General features: G+C 36.4%; 1 protein-coding gene across 1 annotated transcript in view; it reads right to left on the bottom strand.

Moving 5' to 3' along the window:
* The window catches only part of VWC2L (von Willebrand factor C domain containing 2 like), a 148,439-nt gene that overhangs the window by 110,774 nt on the left and 18,559 nt on the right, over window positions 1–19,106 (bottom strand). The window contains exon 2 of the mRNA XM_055345007.1: window positions 15,135–15,264. Within this exon, the coding sequence (XP_055200982.1) occupies window positions 15,135–15,264 (130 nt within the window). The remainder of the gene's footprint in view (window positions 1–15,134; window positions 15,265–19,106) is intronic.

Genomic DNA, 19,106 nt, shown 5'->3' with positions numbered 1-19,106 from the left:
GTACAGAGGGACACAAGGAAAGTTTTGGGAGTGACAGACATGGGTCCTTTCTCGACTACAGTAATGGCTTCACAGGTATGCATATGTCAAAATGGTGAACTATATACTTTAAAAGTGTAGAGTTCATTTCATGTCAGACCTCAGTACAGCTGTTTAGAAAGATTAAAATAGTCTCAAATATAATTATGGCTTGTAAAATGTTAATAGTCACCATATAACTATGGAAAGAATAATTCACTTGAAACAATCACTTCTTCATACACATGAGTAAAGACAAACATGATGAGTGAAGAATGAATTATCAGTAGTTGTGTTCATGTCCATATTGTTCCTTTCCTTATTTTGCCTTCTCTAGTGATTGTTGCTGCCTTTGAAAACCTTTTGAATTTAACCTTTGTTATTACAACCTTTAGGTCTGCTCAATCTTGACCTGAGAATCACATCCATCACCTCTATGGTATCTCCCACCTGTATCATTTCTAATCCCTGGGGGACCTGTGTTTGTCCATATTGGGATTTACCATTCCTAGATCCTTGCGAACCTGTAAGTGGCTGCACTTTAACCACAGGGTATTTTGTGGTCTGACCCTTCCCTTTAAGCCTTGTTGTCTTTCTTGTCCTGGTATAACATTATCTCAGATGACATGGCTGGTAATTATTTCAGCTTTTACCTTCCTCCCACCCATCCTTCTTTTGAAAGAGAACAGACTCTCTAACAGACACCTGGGAAGATAAATATGGGTCTCAGGCTTTGAGGTTCAGAATTACCTGGAAGGCTGATTTAGATACAGAATACCAGGTCCTACTCCCAGAATTTCTAATTCTGTAGTTTTGGGGTGGGTTCAGAAAATTGCATTTCTAACTAGTTCCCAGATAATGGTAATATTGCTGGCCCAGGGTGGGGGCGGGATGGAGGCGGGTTGCTACTTTGAGAACTATTGCCTAAACGCTACCGACTTTGAAGTTTAATGGAACAGGGTTCAAATCCCAGCTGTTGTCTGAGGCTAATTTATTTAGTCTCAGTTTGCTCCTTTGAAAATGAGCAATTATTATTGTTACCTCTTTATGGGATTATTGTAAAGATGAAATGTGTTAATATCTGCAAGTCACCTAGAATGTATGAAGATTTAATAAACGCTAGCATTCCTCTTGGTAGATTAATTATCATTATTAGACCACTTATTGAGAGAATATATGAAAAATACAAGTATTTCCTTCAGCATGTGCCATCAGCAGACATCTATTTCACTCTTCTGGGACTCATTGTTCCCTCACTTATCCATCAGGTACCTGTCCGAGGCCTTCTCTCTCTGGTCCAGGATCTTCCCACTGCCTCCTGGCTATCCCAGCTTTCTTCTTCCCCACATTTAAACTCATTAGGCCAGTGTTTGGTGACTTAGTTGTCTGATAAGCCTAAGAAAACACATGTAACTTAATTGGTGTCATTAATACCTGGTGTTTCTCCCAGCTATTTTCCTCAAATTTTTAGTGACATAGGTTTTAGAAATGAAAGAAATCATGAGCATCAAAGTGTTTAGGAATGTGTGAGTATGTGGATATGTGCTTTGGAAGGCTGGAAGGGGGGGTACATTTCAGATGACACTGCATGGGGGGCTGATTGCTTCGCTAAGCTCAGGGACCTCACTATTGCATTTATTGGGAGCTAAAACAGAAACCAATTAAGTTTGTTGTTGTGGTTTTTTACCCTCAACCTGCAGGAATTCTGGCTCGAAAGGCTTGCATGCTCTCCTCTACTGCAGCTTTCCTACTGTGTTGCTTTTCATTGTCATCTGTCCCCACACTTAAAGAAACCATCAAGTCAAAGCAGATGGGCCAAAAGCAGGCCCACACCAAGAACGCCACACCTTAATCACATGACCTCAGTCCCTAGTGCCTACAGCTTGCTCCTATTTTAAATCTTAACACAGAAAGTTGGGAGTGAGGCAGGCTTTCAAGATTTGGATACGACACTGCCAACCATTTTGCTATTTAATGATGTTGGAAACTAACTGAGCTTAGCCTTCCAGAAGATGGGTGTGTTGCTTTATGGACCTTTCTGCAGCACACATAAAAGTGACGGGTGAAAGGAAGGGAGGACTCAGGGTTGGCTGGTTATCTACCCTGACAAGCAGCAGCATTTATGGCTGCTCTGTGCCATCACCTTATACAAATGAAGCTCATGTAAGCAAAATAAGTATGCATGCAGGAACTTCCCATTTCCCTTTTCTCAATTGAGGGGCATCCAACCATAAATATGTTTCAAAAGAGGTTTAACATTTCTGATAGATTGATTTGAAGCAGCTCAGAGCTACATTTAAATATCAGAGGTCTTACTGCAAGGGCTTCTTGTCTCAGCCACTGCGATCCTTGCAAGTGTCCTGGTCGCTATATGCTGGAAGACATTAGTTAGCGAGTTGCCTTTGTCCCTGTGTAAACCCTTTGATTTTGTTTCCAGTTGCACAGTCTGATTTCTAGAGTTAAATATGATCCCCTGCAATCAGGTTTTCTCCCTCTGCCCCCGGATCAAGTCACATTTTCTGAATTTGTTTCCTGTCTTCACATTAAGCGCAGTAGTTTTTACCAAAGACTGACAAATCACATATTCGGTCAACGCTCATAGCTTCTTTAATCATTAAAAAGTCCAATCCCTATTGTTAGATAAAACATATCATTAAGGATAATATTGACTAAAGTGTTTTATTAATTTTGCACTAAAGTGACCCATTTGTTACATATGGCCAGTTCTTAAGAAAGAGAAGCTTTAGGTGGCCCTGGCAAGATGATAAAGCAGTAAAATAGCAAGCTGGACATGGTTTCCCCTGGCAATCAGCCTGTCCCTACTAGATCACTTCAATGTGCCTCTTACTGATATATGTACCACTAATATTAGTGGTAAACTAAAACAAAGTTAGAACGTAGGAAAGAAAACTTCTGATAAGCATCTTCCTTCCCGTCATGTAACGCATCCTAGACTCTTCATAGGAAAACTCTTATGAAATGGAAGACTAATACTTTTCAGAAGTAGCTGCATTTAAATTAACTCAAATAATAAAATGTCTTATGTAATTTTAATTTTTCCCAAGGCACAATATGGGGGTTTACTGAGTTGTTCAAAACCATAGATGCATACCTACTACATGTTGTAGGTAGTGGGGGATACAACAGCAAACAAAACAAAAATCATTGCCTGTGTGGAGGTTATACTCTTGTGAGGAGGCGGGGACAAGCAACTCAAAAAGTAAGATATATACTATGTAGATGGAGAATGAAAAAGCAGGGAACAGGAATGGGAAGGGATGGATTGGGTGTTACAGTGTAGCTCCCAGAACCGGATGCAGAGCAGAGTCTGGGGGATGGGTAACCCAGAGTTTTGGTCTCTTCTTCACTAATGACATGGGATGTGGAAGGCCCAAGAGATTTCCTTCCGTAAGAAAGGAAATCTGGAATCCATGCCTCAGGCGTAAGTCTGTTAGAGACTCTTCTTGCTCCAGTCCTCTGAAACTTCTGGGAAAGAGAGTCCTATCTTCCAGAGGCCCTCCACTCCACTATTTATCCTGCCCAAGTGCTTCTGAAGACATTCAAGTACAAACAAAGGTCAAGGGATACTATTTAAATTGCACCTTTGTTTTATTTTTATCTGACTGTGCAACATTGACGCTATTTAGTGAGGTGGGAAGGCGGTGGGACACAGCTTGCTCTGGGCTTCTCTGAAAAGCCTGAGCTTCTACATGCCAGTGCTGACATGAGAGGAAGAAGTACTACTTCGTAATGTATCTGCATCAGAGAGGAGGTTTGGAGGAAGCCTGATGCTGTACCTTAATTTGTGCCTTCATGGTCGGCAGTCACCTATTAGTCTCTGGATGCCTCTCCGAGCTACGTGGATATATGAGCCTTAGGAGGAAGAGTTCAAGGGTCATTGTGGACTAGGGGTTCAACAAACCTGAGATGAGCAGTTCTATTGTACCCTCTGTGAAGCTCTCCCATGGCTAATGACTTAAACCTTCCTTAGGGAGGTAAGATTATTTCTGGGAGTTCATGAATCTTGGCATGACTAAATGCCTTGGCTTCACCACCAGAACCTACACCTACTTAATTACTCCTAGAATCAAATCCAACTCCCATGGAACCTGTCAGTGATCCCAATTGCCCTTTTACTGTCATCCCTAGTTCTTGGAGGCATCTTAATTAGAGATTATTATATACAATCCTAGAAGTCAGTAATAGTCTATAGAAACATAATTGAAGAGAGGCTCAAGAATAAGAGAGAAAGTGGGGTTAAGAATAGCAAATGCACAGTCAGTTCTGGAAGATATATTCAACACTCTGTGAAACTACTAGATTTGAGCCAGATTATCTTTGAGGTGATATGAATGTTTAGGAACAAGATATTCAGTGTGTGCGTGCGTGTTCTTCACCCTTCCTCCAGTATCTCAGGTACCCCATGGGGGTGGTGTGCTGCACGGTACCCATGGCACTCGAAGATGTGCATGCAACTCCCTAAGCAAGTGTGTGCTTTGTGGGATGACCAGACTCAACATTCTAAATGCTTATGTAGGGGGAAAAAATAGTCCCTAAGCATTTCCTATATGATGAGGAAAAAACACAGAGAAAAAGCTCATGCTTCTGAATGAGTTGGCCTTCCTTCATTTTCTGAGGGGCTGGGTATCCCTGATGATTAAAGAAGAGAAGTGATTAGCAGGAAATAAATGTGGCATTAATTTTCATTGTGTCAACATTATAAAATAATGCTTTTGAGATTTAATTTGCTGATGAATTAAGAGGGAATCCTGTTGGTTTAAGACAACGTAAATATAAATATTTTCCTTCATATTTCAGAGGAATCTTTATGAAAGCAATGGGAAATTATTGTTTGTGGCTCATTAAAATAGCTATTTATAATTACTATGTTTTGACATCTACTTTATACCAATATGATAATTCTGACCTTCAGTTATAGAGTCAATGAAATGCAGACTTTAAAACTGCCTTTCATGGGTTGTGCTTTCATCATGAACTATTTCAGGGACTCTGTAGCAAATGAATATGTGCAATGGCCAGAAAATTTTTCACCTTCTGGGTGTTTGTTTTATGTATGTTTCACTTGTTACTAATTGTCTATCTAAGGGGAAGTGAGAAAATATCAAATGAAGGTGAAAGACTTGCATCCAACTTTCAGACTTAAAAGGCTGATCTTAGGAAATAGCTTCATGAAAACGTAAATGGTATATTTAAGCAATTGCCCTAATACTTAAGTGAATATTTTAGCAATTGCCCCTCATAGATGCATAAAGTGGGTGATGGTTTTCCAAATGCTTTATGAAGAATGTCATAGTTGCAGGAGTTGAAGGTCAAATGGTAGAATCATTAGCTAATTAATTTATGGAGTAAAATTACAACAAGGAATCATAATGCCATTTCTAATAAGTTATACATCATTGATTATTAATAAATTATAAAAATAGAAAGGATTGTACATGATCTTTTTAAAGAATTTGTCTATTTTCTGGGTTAAACAGTAATTGTAAATCACAGAGATAATACATGTTTGTTGTAGGAGATGTAAAAAAAAATATAGGTCAGCAAAGGGAAGAAAGTAGAAATCCTCTATTATCCTACTCCATGGAGTTAAGTACCATTAACGCTTTGAAGTATTTCCTCCTGTTTTTTTCTATATGTATATTTTCTTTTTAACAAAAATGGGGTCATATTTGCATTGACTTCTGGCCCATGGTTTAATTCAATAATATACTCTGAACATATGTTTTTGTGTGTGTGGGAAATGTCCTTATTTTTTAATGATATTATTTGTAATATTTTCTTAGTAATCAGTCTATGTAGATATACTATGTTTTTTTTAAAGATTTTATTTTTATTTATTCATGAGAGACACACACACACACAGAGAGAGAGAGAGAGAGAGAGAGAGGCAGAGACACAGGCAGAGGGAGAAGCAGGCTCCATGCAGGGAGCCTGACGTGGGACTCGATCCCGGGTCTCCAGGATCAGGCCCTGGGCCGAAGAGGGCACTAAACTGCTGAGCCACCAGGCTGCCGTATATTATAGGTTTTTAAACCCCATTTATTGTTGAATTTTAGGTTTCAGGTTTTCCAAATTTTGCTTTTATTAATGATTAAATAATAGCTCTATATACACATCTTTATATGCTTATCTGATTATTTCTTTTTGACGCCTTCTAGATGTGATGGATCAAAGTCCTGAACACTTTCATTTCCCTTCAGGGAGGATATATCAGTTTACACTCTCACTAGTAAGGCCCGGGAATGCCTGTTGCATTTTACCTTCCTCAAACTCGATATTATCTTCTTTTAGTTTATGAAGAAATTTATGGATTAAATTATGTGATCTAATTTGCATTTAAGTCATTCCTGTTATAGATATTTTTGGGATTTTATGTTTAGGAAGATCATCCTTATCCTGATAATAAGTTAATATTTACATTATTATAAAAATTCCTTTATGGTATCATTTTTTTTAGCATTTAGATTTTTTAAAAAAGATTTTATTTATTTATTCATGAGAGAGACAGAGAGAGAGAGAGAGAGAAGCAGAGACACAGGCAGAGGCAGAAGCAGGCCTGATGTGAGACTCAATCATGGGTCTCCAGGATCACACCCTGGGCCAAAGGCAGGTGCTAAATGGCTGAGCCACCCAGGGATCCCAGCATTTAGATCTTTAATCCAACTGAAACTTACTTTTCTATAATGGGTAAGCCAGGAATATAATTTCACTTAAAAATGATTAACCTTTAAAACTATTTTTGGAATAATATAGTCTTTCTCCAGATACTTGGATGTCACTTTAACTGTATACTAAATTGTGGGCTAATTTATAATTTTCTAGTCTATTTATCTGTTTATTTTTTTCTATTTTTATACTGTTTAAAATTATTTTATCTTTATACATTGGTTTAATATATCTGGTTGGCTGAATTGCCCAATCTTATCAAGTACATTATTTTTTTTGTACTTAAATTTTCCAAGTTTTGTCAACTTACAAAAAAAATTACATCATATAAGAAATTTGATAAGATTTTCGTTTAATTTATCATTAGAGAAATGGCAACTTAACAAATTTGCGTTTTCACATTTAGAAATTTGGTTTATTTCCTTATCTAGTGTTTTTTTTTTTTTGAATAATTCTTAGTAAGGTTTTGTGATTTTTTTAAAAACTGTATGTATAGATATCCTCCAAAGATTAATAGTTATTTATGTTAGTGTTTTTTACATTAAAAATAGTCTATAATCTGTTGATGCTAAATAGATTTACAATTCTGAACCAGTGAAACTAAGTTTAAAAATGCACTGCATGATATGAAAAAAATAAATGAAAGGTAAATGGAAGCTAATTAAATTGTAATTCAATACAAATGCCTCAATGAGTATTTACAGGAGGAAATTAGCTTTTTTTAAATTGTCAACTAATAACATGTTAAAAAGAAAATTTAAATCTATAGTTATTTCTACAAATATTCTAATCATTTTTTATCATCTTAAAACTTGAAATACAACACAGGAAATGAATAACACTGCTTCCTCATTTGGCATTTCAAGCATCTGTAAATAGAATTGCTGAGTAAAAGATACATATACTATAATTTTGATATATATTGTCAAGCTTCCTTCTATAGGGTTTGTGCCACTTCATACATCCACCAAAATAGGAGAGCTTGCCTGTTTTTTCACAGTACCAACAATAAAGTGGGTTCTTAAATTTTAGGATTTGTGCCAATATGTAAGTTAAAAAGAAAAACTATCAATTTTTCATTTGGATTTTTTTCTAAAATTGGTTTGAGCAATTTTTCACATGTTTTGGAAACTTTTTATTTTTATTTTTTTTTTTGTGGAATGACTTTTGAAATTCTTTGCCCATTTTTAAAGTAGAATTGTAGGTCTTTCTTCCCCTACCAATTTCAAAGGGGTCTTTATATATAAGTGAGGTTAACCCTTTGGGATATAAGAGTATAATCTATAATTAAAATATTTTTATATATATATATTTTTTACAGCGGTGTTTTGTTTTTGTTTTGCTGCATGGAGATTTTTGTTTGCTTTTAAAAAAATAGCCACTTCAAGATTACAAATCAAATGGTCCAGGTTCTCTTCTTGTACTGTTTTGGAAAAAAAAGGTTTATATTTAAATCTTTGTTGAATTGAAAAATTACCTGAGTTATAAGGTAGAAACTTAAAATTACTTCTTTCAGACAACTATCCAGTTGTTCCAACATCATTTCTTTTACAAATTACCTTTTCCCCATTGATTCAAAATGCTAATTTATCTGTCATATACCAAATTTCCACGTGTTGCTAGGTCTATGAACTCTTTTTTTAAATATCTTATTTATTCATTCATGAAAGACACACAGAGAGGCAGAGACACAGGCAGAGGGAGAAGCAGGCTCCATGCGGGGAGCCTGACATGGGACTCGATCCCAGGTCTCCAGGATCTCACCCCAGGGCCAAAGGCAGGCGCTAAACCGCTGAGCCACCCAGGGATCCCAGGTCTATGAACTCTTTATTATATTTCATTAATGTCTTAGCATCATATACTAGTGCCATAATTTCACTTTACTAATACATCTCTTTCGTGTGTGTGTGCGCGCGCGCGCAGAGAGAGAGACCTGTATATTCATTTTGTATACTGCTATCTTACTAAATTGTCTTTAGAGTCGTTTTCAGTCTATTTTCTTGGGTTTTCAAGTATACATTCATATTATGTGAAAATAGTAACAGTTGTATCTCCTCCATCCCAATTGATTTCTTCCAAATTATTCCTTTTCTAATTCTGTTAGCTAGTTCATATCCACTCTCTACCTGAAACTTTAAATAATAGTGAGCATCCTTGTCTTTTTCCTGACTTTATTGAGAATGCCTTTAGTAACCTATTAAGCATAGTTAGTTCTGTCCTTTTGGACTGAGGTAGATATACGTTATCATACAAAAAGTATCCACTCAGTCTTATTTTATCAAGAGTTTTAATAGATTTTGCTGATTTGCATCTAATATCTTTATATATATATATAATATTATCTTTTTGGAAATAGAATAAGTCATATTGATGTATTTCCTAATATCGAACTCTCTTTGTAAACTTCCACTTGGTCAGGATGCTTAATTATCTTAATCCTTTTCTAGATTATTTTTGCTGACACAAATGTGCAATCCCATTCCCATGGTCTCTGAAAATTTTGATTTGAGATGGTGTGCTACTCTATCCATTCTCAGAAGGATTATCATACATCTTGTTGGAGAAATGTCCATGTGTTTGAAGAATACTGCTCCAAACCCACTGGCCATGTAATGCACTATATGATATCTGAAATTCATTCTCTTTGTAAAATCCACAACCCAAGGGTTTCAGATTAGGGATTTTGTATTTTATTAGTTCCCTATCACTAATTATAACTACAGTTGCCCCCCACCACCACTTATTATTTTCTTTGTTTGTATTCTTTGGTTTGAATCAGTATGATACTCCAGTAAAAGGAAAAGAAAATTTTGTTCTTGTCTCTCCTCTGGAAGAGTTTAATTAACATTAGAATTATCTTTTATTTGAAGGTTTGATACAGCCTTTTAAATTATGAAAATAAAATAGTTTTTTTTAAAATTATCCAGTAAAGAGGCTTATGAAATAAAACATCTGGGTCCTACCCTTGTACTTCTATTCTTAGTTTCTTTTTTTTTTTAAGATTTTTTTTTTTTATGTATTCATGACCAACACAGAAAGAGGCAGAGGAAGAAATAGGCTCCATGCAGGGAGCTAGATGTGGGACTGAATCCCAGGTCTCCAGGATCAGGTCCTAGGCTGAATGCAGCGCTAAACCGCTGGGCCACTGGGGCTGCCCATATTCTTAGTTTCTATTTTGATCATTGGATCACTATAAAAATTTGGTGTGTATTCTTCCAAAACTTTCCTTTTGCCCCATACAAAAACAAGGAAGGGTTTAAAAATTTTTTTTTAAAATCTGACTTATTAAGCTGAATAGTTTTTTTATATTTTTTGAACATTTCTACTTTGTGAGCTGCCTGTTTGTATACTTTTCTTTGTTTTCATTATGATCAGTCTTTTAGGGTTTAATATTTTAAAGAGATTAGCTCTTGTTTCCCTCCCCCTTTACCTTTTCACTTTTCTCTAAAAGCAACCATTGGATCATTACTAGTGTTCTATTGTGTATCTACCTAGCTCTTTTCCTATATACATACATACAAATTTTAATGTCTACTTAAAATTGTACAATAGTTAAAATGTTTTAAGTATATATCACTTAAAATGTATGTGTTATATAGAACATATGTTAGTATGTTTTTTTTTAAAGTTTTTTTTATTTATTTATGATAGTCACAGAGAGAGAGACAGAGACACAAGCAGGCTCCATGCACCGGGAGCCCGACGTGGGATTCAATCCCGGGTCTCCAGGATCGCGCCCTGGGCCAAAGGCAGGCGCCAAACCGCTGCGCCACCCAGGGATCCTACGTTAGTATGTTATACATAAAAGAATACATAGTGTGTACTCCTTGCTTATTTTACACAGCAGTAAAAAAAAAAAAAGTGCCACTAAGGTCTTTTTAAAGGTTGCAATATATTTCATTAGTCCATTGAAGGAACACTGTTTTCTCCCACCGTTTTGCTCTTAAATTGTAGTAAAAATGTAGTAAAAATGTAGTATATGAATGTGGGGGAAAGTGCAAGAGGAGGGATTGCTGATTTCAAGTTACATGAAACTTTTGATGGAAAGTACCCTTCTTAAACGTTGTTTCAATATTTTCTCACCCCTTTTTAAGATATCTTTGCTGATTTGGGGTATTATCAATTCCAAGTTATTATGAGTACAATATTAGTATCTCGTTTTAAAAATTTTTATGTCCCTGGTCCCTTGTGAGGGTAAGCATATTTTCATATATGTATTAGACATTTGGTTTTCTGTGAATTTCCTTTATATACTCTTCACCCATTCCCTTCCCTATAGAGTTGTTTTTCTCTCATTTATTAAACGGGACTCATTGTATATTAGAGATACTAACAATTATATGTGTCATATGTTTGCTCCCAGGCACTTCTAAAGTAAGTGGATGCTTCTAACATCCCCTTTCTTATTTGTTCACTGCCCATCCATTGTCTTTGTTTTCATTTTTCTCTTTTGGCTAGTCTATTTCTTGCCTTATTTGTATCACTACTAAACCAGGAGAGAATAAGGGAAAAGGAATTAAACATTTGAATAGTGCCTGCAGTTTAACTATAAAGGATATGGAAACTTCTCACTCAGTGTGTTTGGAGGATTTTGTGGGTGCTTCCTGTCTTTTCCAATTTTTGGCAAAGTGAGACTCTTCCTTCAGAACCATTAATACTGACTGACTATATATGCCACTGAAAATATGGAACTCGCTGACATATTGGCTGATCAAAGGTAAAAAAAATATAGCTAGTTATTTGGATGCTCTAATGAACAAATATTAATAAAATGTATAATCATTTAAAAAAATGTATAATCATTTACCTAATATTCAAAATTTTTATATGATGCTCCAACCTAGACTGTTTTCTATGCTGTGCTACTTTCCTTTTTTTAAAATATAAAGATAGAATACCATAAAGAATATTCATTCATTCACATAGAAAGGACTTGGGCTGAAAGGGCAAAGTAACAATCTTGGGGAAAGATGCGCAGTCAGGAAATGTATTTTTCAAGAAGGCATTTGAATTGCTAGCTATTGTAGAGATATAGAGGAAGGAGAAGCAAAGGCTTAATAGTACTTTTTTTAGACTATCTTCTTTTTTTTAATTTTTATTTATTTATGATAGTCATCAGAGAGAGAGAGAGAGAGAGAGAGAGAGGCAGAGACATAGGCAGAGGGAGAAGCAGGCTCCATGTACCGGGAGCACGATGTGGGATTCGATCCTGCGTCTCCAGGATCATGCCCTGGGCTGAAGGCAGGCGCCAAACCGCTGTGCCACCCAGGGATCCCAGCTTAATAGTATTTTAAAAACCAAAAACAAACAATCAAAAAAAAAAAAAAAACCCCAACCCAATAAATTCCTTTGTCAATTCTCCCCAGTCCTAGCCAAATAAAAAAAAAGTACCTTCCTCTTTCTCCTCTTACTGTGTGTGTGCCCAATCACTCACATTTTCCCTGAATGTTTCTTGTTTTGTTTGCTCTTGCTTAAGCTGAGAATGAAGATTTTTATATTAGCTGAATATTGAGTTTTAAGGTCAGGTGCGGTAGATTCTATCATTTTAAACTTTTGTTTTATATCTTTAAAGCCTCTTGCTCTTGGCAAGTTATAATTCAGGAAGGCAGAGAAATTGATGTTAGTATGCAGAAGCAAAGTATTCGGCAGCCAAGATAATCAGCATTTATGCAAACTAAAAATGTTCAACATTTATGAAGACTTAAGAAATGTAGAAAATGTTATAGGACTGTTTACAAAGTAAGACTGATTGCCTGCACCTTGAATCCATAGGGTAGATTTTTATCTTTTTTTTAATCTAAGAAATTAGTGGCATACTTTAAGAGTCTACATGATAATGGGCAAACTAATCTTGTTGTATAGAACGAAAAAGACTTACCATGTGTTAGAAATTTAAGAAATTGGTCTAGTTGCACTCTGTCATAATAAACATCTACCCCTCCCTTCCCCGCCCCATCCCTGCTTTTCCAAACATGGGTCATCTGTTTCTGTTTTCTGGGCTAGGCTTAGGAAGAGAGCAAGCAAGACGGGGCGCAGTCTGTTCTCTCCGTGAAAGTACCAATATCTTTGGTGGTCATAAGGATTCTTCAGTGATCCTTAATATGCTTTTCTTTGACAATGATTATGCTTCAATTTTTGGGCACAAGTGACTAGTGTCATTTAATGATAAAGATAACATGTCATGATGTTATAATCAGAGTTTGTCTTTCTACTAAGTCTAATTCAGATTCATTTCCTTTATTAAAAAAAGAAAAAAAAGTTTGCTTGAAAATGACAAAAAGGAACAGAAACTGTAGTGTGCCATGAACTAAATTCTGGAAAACCTAACTTATCTTGTTCTCTTAACATGTGCTTCAGGGATATAATGGATGACTAATTAATTAACTGAACAATTAAAGCCCATTCATTATTATATGATGTTTTTATAGAAAGGTTTCATTTGAAGTTAAGTTTCCACTCTGGCGCCTGGAGAGAAGTAGAATAATCTTGGATGGTATCAAATTAAAGGTGACTAGTCGATAGTGAATGATTTGACATTTGATGTAGACATTAACTCTGGATATATTACAGGCTTTGGTGTGGGGTAGCTAGGATGATGTAGTAGTGCGTGTGTAAACCCTGTGTTTTAAATATATGGTCTCGTATGCTTTAATTCTACGAGTATTCTAAATATGTCCAGATGAGGGTTTTTAACTATAAGCATAATTTTGTTTACCATAAATGTGAAATAAAAGCCAATCAGGGACACCTGGGGAAGAGAGGATCCTCAAGGACCTGTTTAGACAGTTGCTTCTGGAAAAAAAAAAGTCTTCAGTCAAAGACTTGTCAATCCTATTTTTAAAGATTGATTAGGTAGCTGATTTTTTCTTCCTTCTGTCCTTGGAGAAAATGAAAAATAACTGGTCCTCTTCCACTTTAGACTAACCATTCATATACTTTATGACAGTTAGGTCTCCCTTGAGCCTTCTCTTCTCCAGGACAAATTATGCTAACTCCTTGAGTCTGTCCTCATAGGTCCTATTTTTCAACCATTAAATCATCTTATTGTTCTTCCCTGTAACTTTTCCAGTTTCTTCAAAATCCTCTAAAAATATAAAGTCTTAAATTGTATACCTTTACATATGTTAGATAGTTTAGGACTTCAGGACGATATTTATTTCCACCTTCTAAGTCAGAAAAGATGGTCACTATGACACAGGTCAGTTGGATGAGAGGAATAAGAATAAAAAGAGAAGGCAGGTTAGCAGTTTAGTATTCAACTCAGTGGGCTCATATGATCAGAAATAGTAAAACTGTGCCTGCAAAAATGTCATAAGTGATCTTCCTAAGACCTTTGGAAGACACTAAAATACAAAAATTATTATAAAAACAACTAGTTCTAGTTGCTACTGTTTTTTCTTTAAATAAACTAATACCTCTTTTTTTTACTAATTATAATTGTATAATGAAGAAGATTAGCAGATGAATTAATATAATGGCAAATACAGGACCAAAAAAAAAAAAGATGTGAGTGATAAAGGAAGATGAGCACCTGCTGACTCAAGGAAAGGCACAGGGATTCAGCATTAGAGTGACCTTAGCTTAATTAAAAGTTCGAACCACTTTTCCAAGCAGATATGAATGATAGGAGGGAGTATTTGTGGAATGTTACCTAGTGGAGCTTAATTTTTTGGTACATGACCAGTAGGAAGAGCATGATACTAGCTTGTGATATGCTGTCTTGGGTCTATGTCTATGGCACTGCATTGTTTTCTCTATGGCATCACTTTTTTTTTTTTTGGCATCACTTTGATCAGCATACTGTAGGCATTTCAACCTCTCCATTCTATAAAAGCCAAAAGGGAACCCAGAATCTTATAAGTCAAGTTCTCCTCTGTTTAATTCCTGTGAGAGAAAGATTCCAGGGTAATAAAAACCTAGAATAGAAGCCCTGAATCCTCTAGTCTTTTTTCCTTCAATTTAAGTGCATCAATAATTGAATTTTATATTTCTTTGATAATTGAACTTTAAACCTAAAGTTTTCTCTATGCCCAAAGCAAAATACCTGGCATTTATCCTACTCTCTCTCCTGGGTTATGCACTATGAAATGAGGTGAACTGCTTCATAGCCTCCACAAGAGTGAAATTAAGTCATTACAGAAAGGTGGTTCTGTGTTCTTTCCAATATCCTCCCTATAAATCAAAAATAAATAATAGGGATCACAACAAAGTCAGCTTATGAGAGCTTTAAATCCCCAGATGGAAAGCTTTGTGATGCACCCATTGCTGGTTCATTTTCATATTAAGGTGGGATAAAAATATAAATTTGTGATGCCCACATTGAAGAACCACAGGCAGATCTGAGAGGGCTCTTGCATTGAATGGGCAGTGGTGAAATATTTGTATTTTGCACTAACCCCTCTTTGAAAGCTAATGCAGTATGGTCTTACCATTTTTGCAGACAGGACAACATTGTTCTGGTTCATAGACTGGGTTGACACATTCAGGAACTGCGCAGTCTGCTACAACACAGTGAACTTCATTGCTGGGCTCACAGCGACACCATTCACATGGAGAGGGCTAGGAACAAATCTAAAATTAGCCCCTTTTCTCCTATAACTTAATGCTTGCACATTCATATGCTGTCAGAAGATAAAACATCAGTGCTTATATCGGCTTTACTGCATTAACTTCATTTACCATGTGTATGAGCATTCTTCCCCAATGGAAAGCAACCTGGAAATCCAAGCCAAAGTGGTTGCCTTGTGCAGCTCAGGTTGCTATGAGCAACTGGAGCACTCCAGGATGACTCTTCCTATGACTTATGTTTCTACTTTCCAAAGAAATGTTTGGACAACTCATATGTCACCTCCTGGTTTGGTTTCCAGATGCACTGATTGCTCTGCCTTCCTCTGGCAAACAGGAATGATACTGGAACATGTGAAATAAGTTTTTGCCATTTGCCACTTTTTCTCCTAAGAAATAAAAGGATTACTGAAAAAAAATAAAATGGTAAATGGACATCCTTACCCTCTGTAGGAACTCTTCCAAGCTAAACTAGACTCTAAATGGCATTTTTTTTCAATATGAATTTTAGAAGAGATTGCATTTGGGATCCAAACTCCCAGGTACTGCCTCTTGAAAGATTTAGTGAATATCTTTCATCTTTCCGGCTTGCTTTTATGAATGAACTAAAATCGATTGACTTAAAAACCCACTATTTAAGAGTCAAAGACTCTAAAGATGGAATTGAAAAGTGATTCATTTAGAGAGGGGAAAAAAGGCAGAAAACAATTTTTGTCTCAACAGTACTTACCAGCCAAGAGTGAGTTTGAGATATTCTGTTTCTTTTCTAGAAACTGCCTATACCACAAATCATCTCAAGCAGTGACCCCTCTGTGGCTTTCTCCACAGAGATGTTTAAGAGTTCTGATTCTCCTTTCTCAAGAAACAGAGGCTTGGAATTCTGAGATAAAAACTTGGAGATCTCAGAAGTTATACAGGTCTGCATTTTTCAAGTCATGCCATCTGTTCCGAGAAAATTCTGCCTCTCATGCCACAGGGCCATAGCTCCTCACTTGCAAATTGTGTTAATGAAAGCTCTCTGCCTTTGTCTCAGTGGCTACTGTCCATGTCAGCTATTGTTTCCTCTTGAACCTGACCATTTGGGTAATACCAATGCTTCCTGACTCAGGAAGTTTGTGGGCGTGAAAAATCTTTCAACTAATTATTTTCAAATTAATTTTACCTTTGCCTTCTGCTTGAAGAATGAAAGTCTAGTTTTCAGTTATTTTACCTTCAAATTTAGTAAGAATAAGAGAATTAGACACAGAATCTGTAGAAAAAGTATTGCTATTTCTTAACATGGTCAATACATTTATTGAAGGTCACAGTTAAGCTCTTTACTGTGTGATAAGATGGGTTAAGTATCTCAAAGGAATCTGTTGGATCATCTCAAGGGCTGAGATTTTCCTGAAGCTACCCTACTAAGTAATCTCAGTAAATTAAGGAAAAGATCTGATACCCCAGCACATTATTTGCTGCTCTGCTGTTCCTTATTTTGTAAACTCCATTGTGATACTTTAAATCTCCAAGCAAGATGGTCAGAAGGTGAGGTGTCCCCCTTTATTTGATAAATTGCAAAGAAGTACTTTTACATTGCCTTCTGAAGTACAGCGAGGACTTGGCCAACATTTCTTGCTAATATGAGAAAAAGTGGGAGACACCAATCTCGTTTCCATACCCTGCTCTTCCACAGCTGCGACTCTTTGTTCTTGCTGGTTCCTTTTTTGCTGAAGAAGAGGCTGATCTGTACAACTCTAGTGGACTGATTCTGGCATTAAAAATCCCAAAGAGCACCTAAATTTTCCAAAGCAAAATGTTTACCTCTAAGTAACTGTGGCCTTTGAGAGAGATTTATTGGACTGTTAGAATCCCAACACAGTCTCTAAAGACACCATTCTGATTCAAACAATGTTTTTGGACATGATTAACTACTGCATATCATGCCAAGCAATTTACCTATATCGACTTATTTCTCACAATAACCCTATGAAGGAAGATTTGTTATCTCCATCCCACAGATGAGGACATAGGCTGAGAGAGGGTCGATAACTTCCCCAATCCTGTAGGCAGTAAGGGGCAGAGGCAGGAATTGAACCCAGGCACCGTACCTGCTACACTGTAGTGCCAGTGATAGCAAGAATCACTATTTTGTGTACTCCCACTGGTATAGTTCATTTTCCGGTTCCTTGTACCCTTCTCCATGCAGGCCAGATCCAGAGGAATAGCCATTGGGAACTGAATAATTGATTTATAGAAGATAGGTACTTCTGCTAAGAAAGAGAATTTCACTAGGGTATTTAGAGCATAAAGAGATTATCATGGAGCCATAGTGCTTTTTAACCTTCTGCAAATGTAAATTAGTAAGGAAACTCTAGTAGGTTGAAGTTAGGCTGCCATGAGGCTCACGTTCTTGGAAGTGGTGGCTTCTTTAGCTTGATAACTACACTCATGGATATCTGAGGGAAGCACTAACAGATAATGACCCAGTAGAGACCCAGGGGCATCTGTGTGAAGCCATTGGAGACTGGATGTGTGTGCTCTGGAATTCTGAGAATTATTCTGAGGAAGAGCTAGGACTACAAGACTTGATGATAAAAGTTCACCTGATATTTGAAGGGATTGTGAATAATGAGAAACATAAATTTGAAAAGTAAGAAAATCACTCCAGCCAGAGTGACATTGTCTCTGAGTCCCTTCCTGACCTTGACTTTACTCATATGCCACACCCTTCCTGGCCCAGAATCTCTTGTCAGACACATGTCATTTCCTCTTTTGTTTTCTTTAAATTTTTCTTCCCAAATCTGTTTCAGTCCATTTCTTCTCAATCTCCATGTGTGCCCCAGCTCTGCTCTGAACACTCAGTCAAATTTAACCCATTGACCTTACACCAAAGGGCCTTCTCTCCTCTCCAGCCTTATCAGGACTTTGCCTACAGGAGCTCAGATACTAGTGATTTCTTGCCCAGCTTGACTTCCTCAACTGCCCCTGCTTTCTCCTGAACTTCTGAAAAGACATCGCATAAGCAGCTCAGAAGTCCCTGGGAGTGAGCAATGTGCTACCTTGACATTAAGTTCAGTTTAAAAATCCTTCCCCCCCTTGCAGCCTCAAACTGAAAGGTTTGGCACTTCGAATAATCTTTACATCTTAAGACTGAGCTGGTTGCAAAATTCCTTTTTATCAGGCTTTTCAATGTGAAAACTATAGATTAAATCTGAAAATGTCCCTGTAAAACCAAAGATTAAACAATAAAGCTATCCTTAGAGGAACAGAGAACACTGAAACAAGTACTTGGAAAAAAATGATCCTTACTCGCTTTTTTTTAGAAGAGCATGTGAAATTACAACTAGTACATGGCTTTTGTCAGCTAGAGATTTGGTAAGTAAGATGATTAAATGACACCACCCGAAAATCTTATACAAGAAAAATCTGTTCCTAAGAAATCTCACAGAACATTTCATTTCTGTGAGAGCTTTGGAAAATAAAGTAGTATTCACACTGTATTTACCTTTATTTAAATTTTAATTGGAATTAAGATTAGAGGTCAAATGTATTCATGTTATGTATTAGATAATCTGAGTATGTTATGTCTGTTAGGAATCTGTACACCTTCTGCTTAGGGGCTTTGAATATCGAATGTGGCACTCTGTTTAAGTAAAACCATGCATTTTATCTGTAGTTCCTGCTATTGCTGAATATATTTGAGTGGCAAATCCAAATGCTCTCCCAGCTGCCCCCAAATTTCAAAGGGATTTCCTATTTAATATATATATTTTATATAAGTATTATTTATATAAATATTATTATGTTATTTTATATAAATATTTTGTAATTAATATAATAAAAGGCGATTCTTTTTT

The sequence above is a fragment of the Nyctereutes procyonoides genome, unplaced genomic scaffold, assembly GCF_905146905.1.
Source record: "Nyctereutes procyonoides isolate TBG_1078 unplaced genomic scaffold, NYPRO_anot_genome, whole genome shotgun sequence".
NCBI classification, from domain to species: Eukaryota; Metazoa; Chordata; class Mammalia; order Carnivora; family Canidae; genus Nyctereutes; species Nyctereutes procyonoides.
Note: the sequence above shows the minus strand (reverse complement) of the source record. Positions and strands in the feature narration are given on the sequence as shown.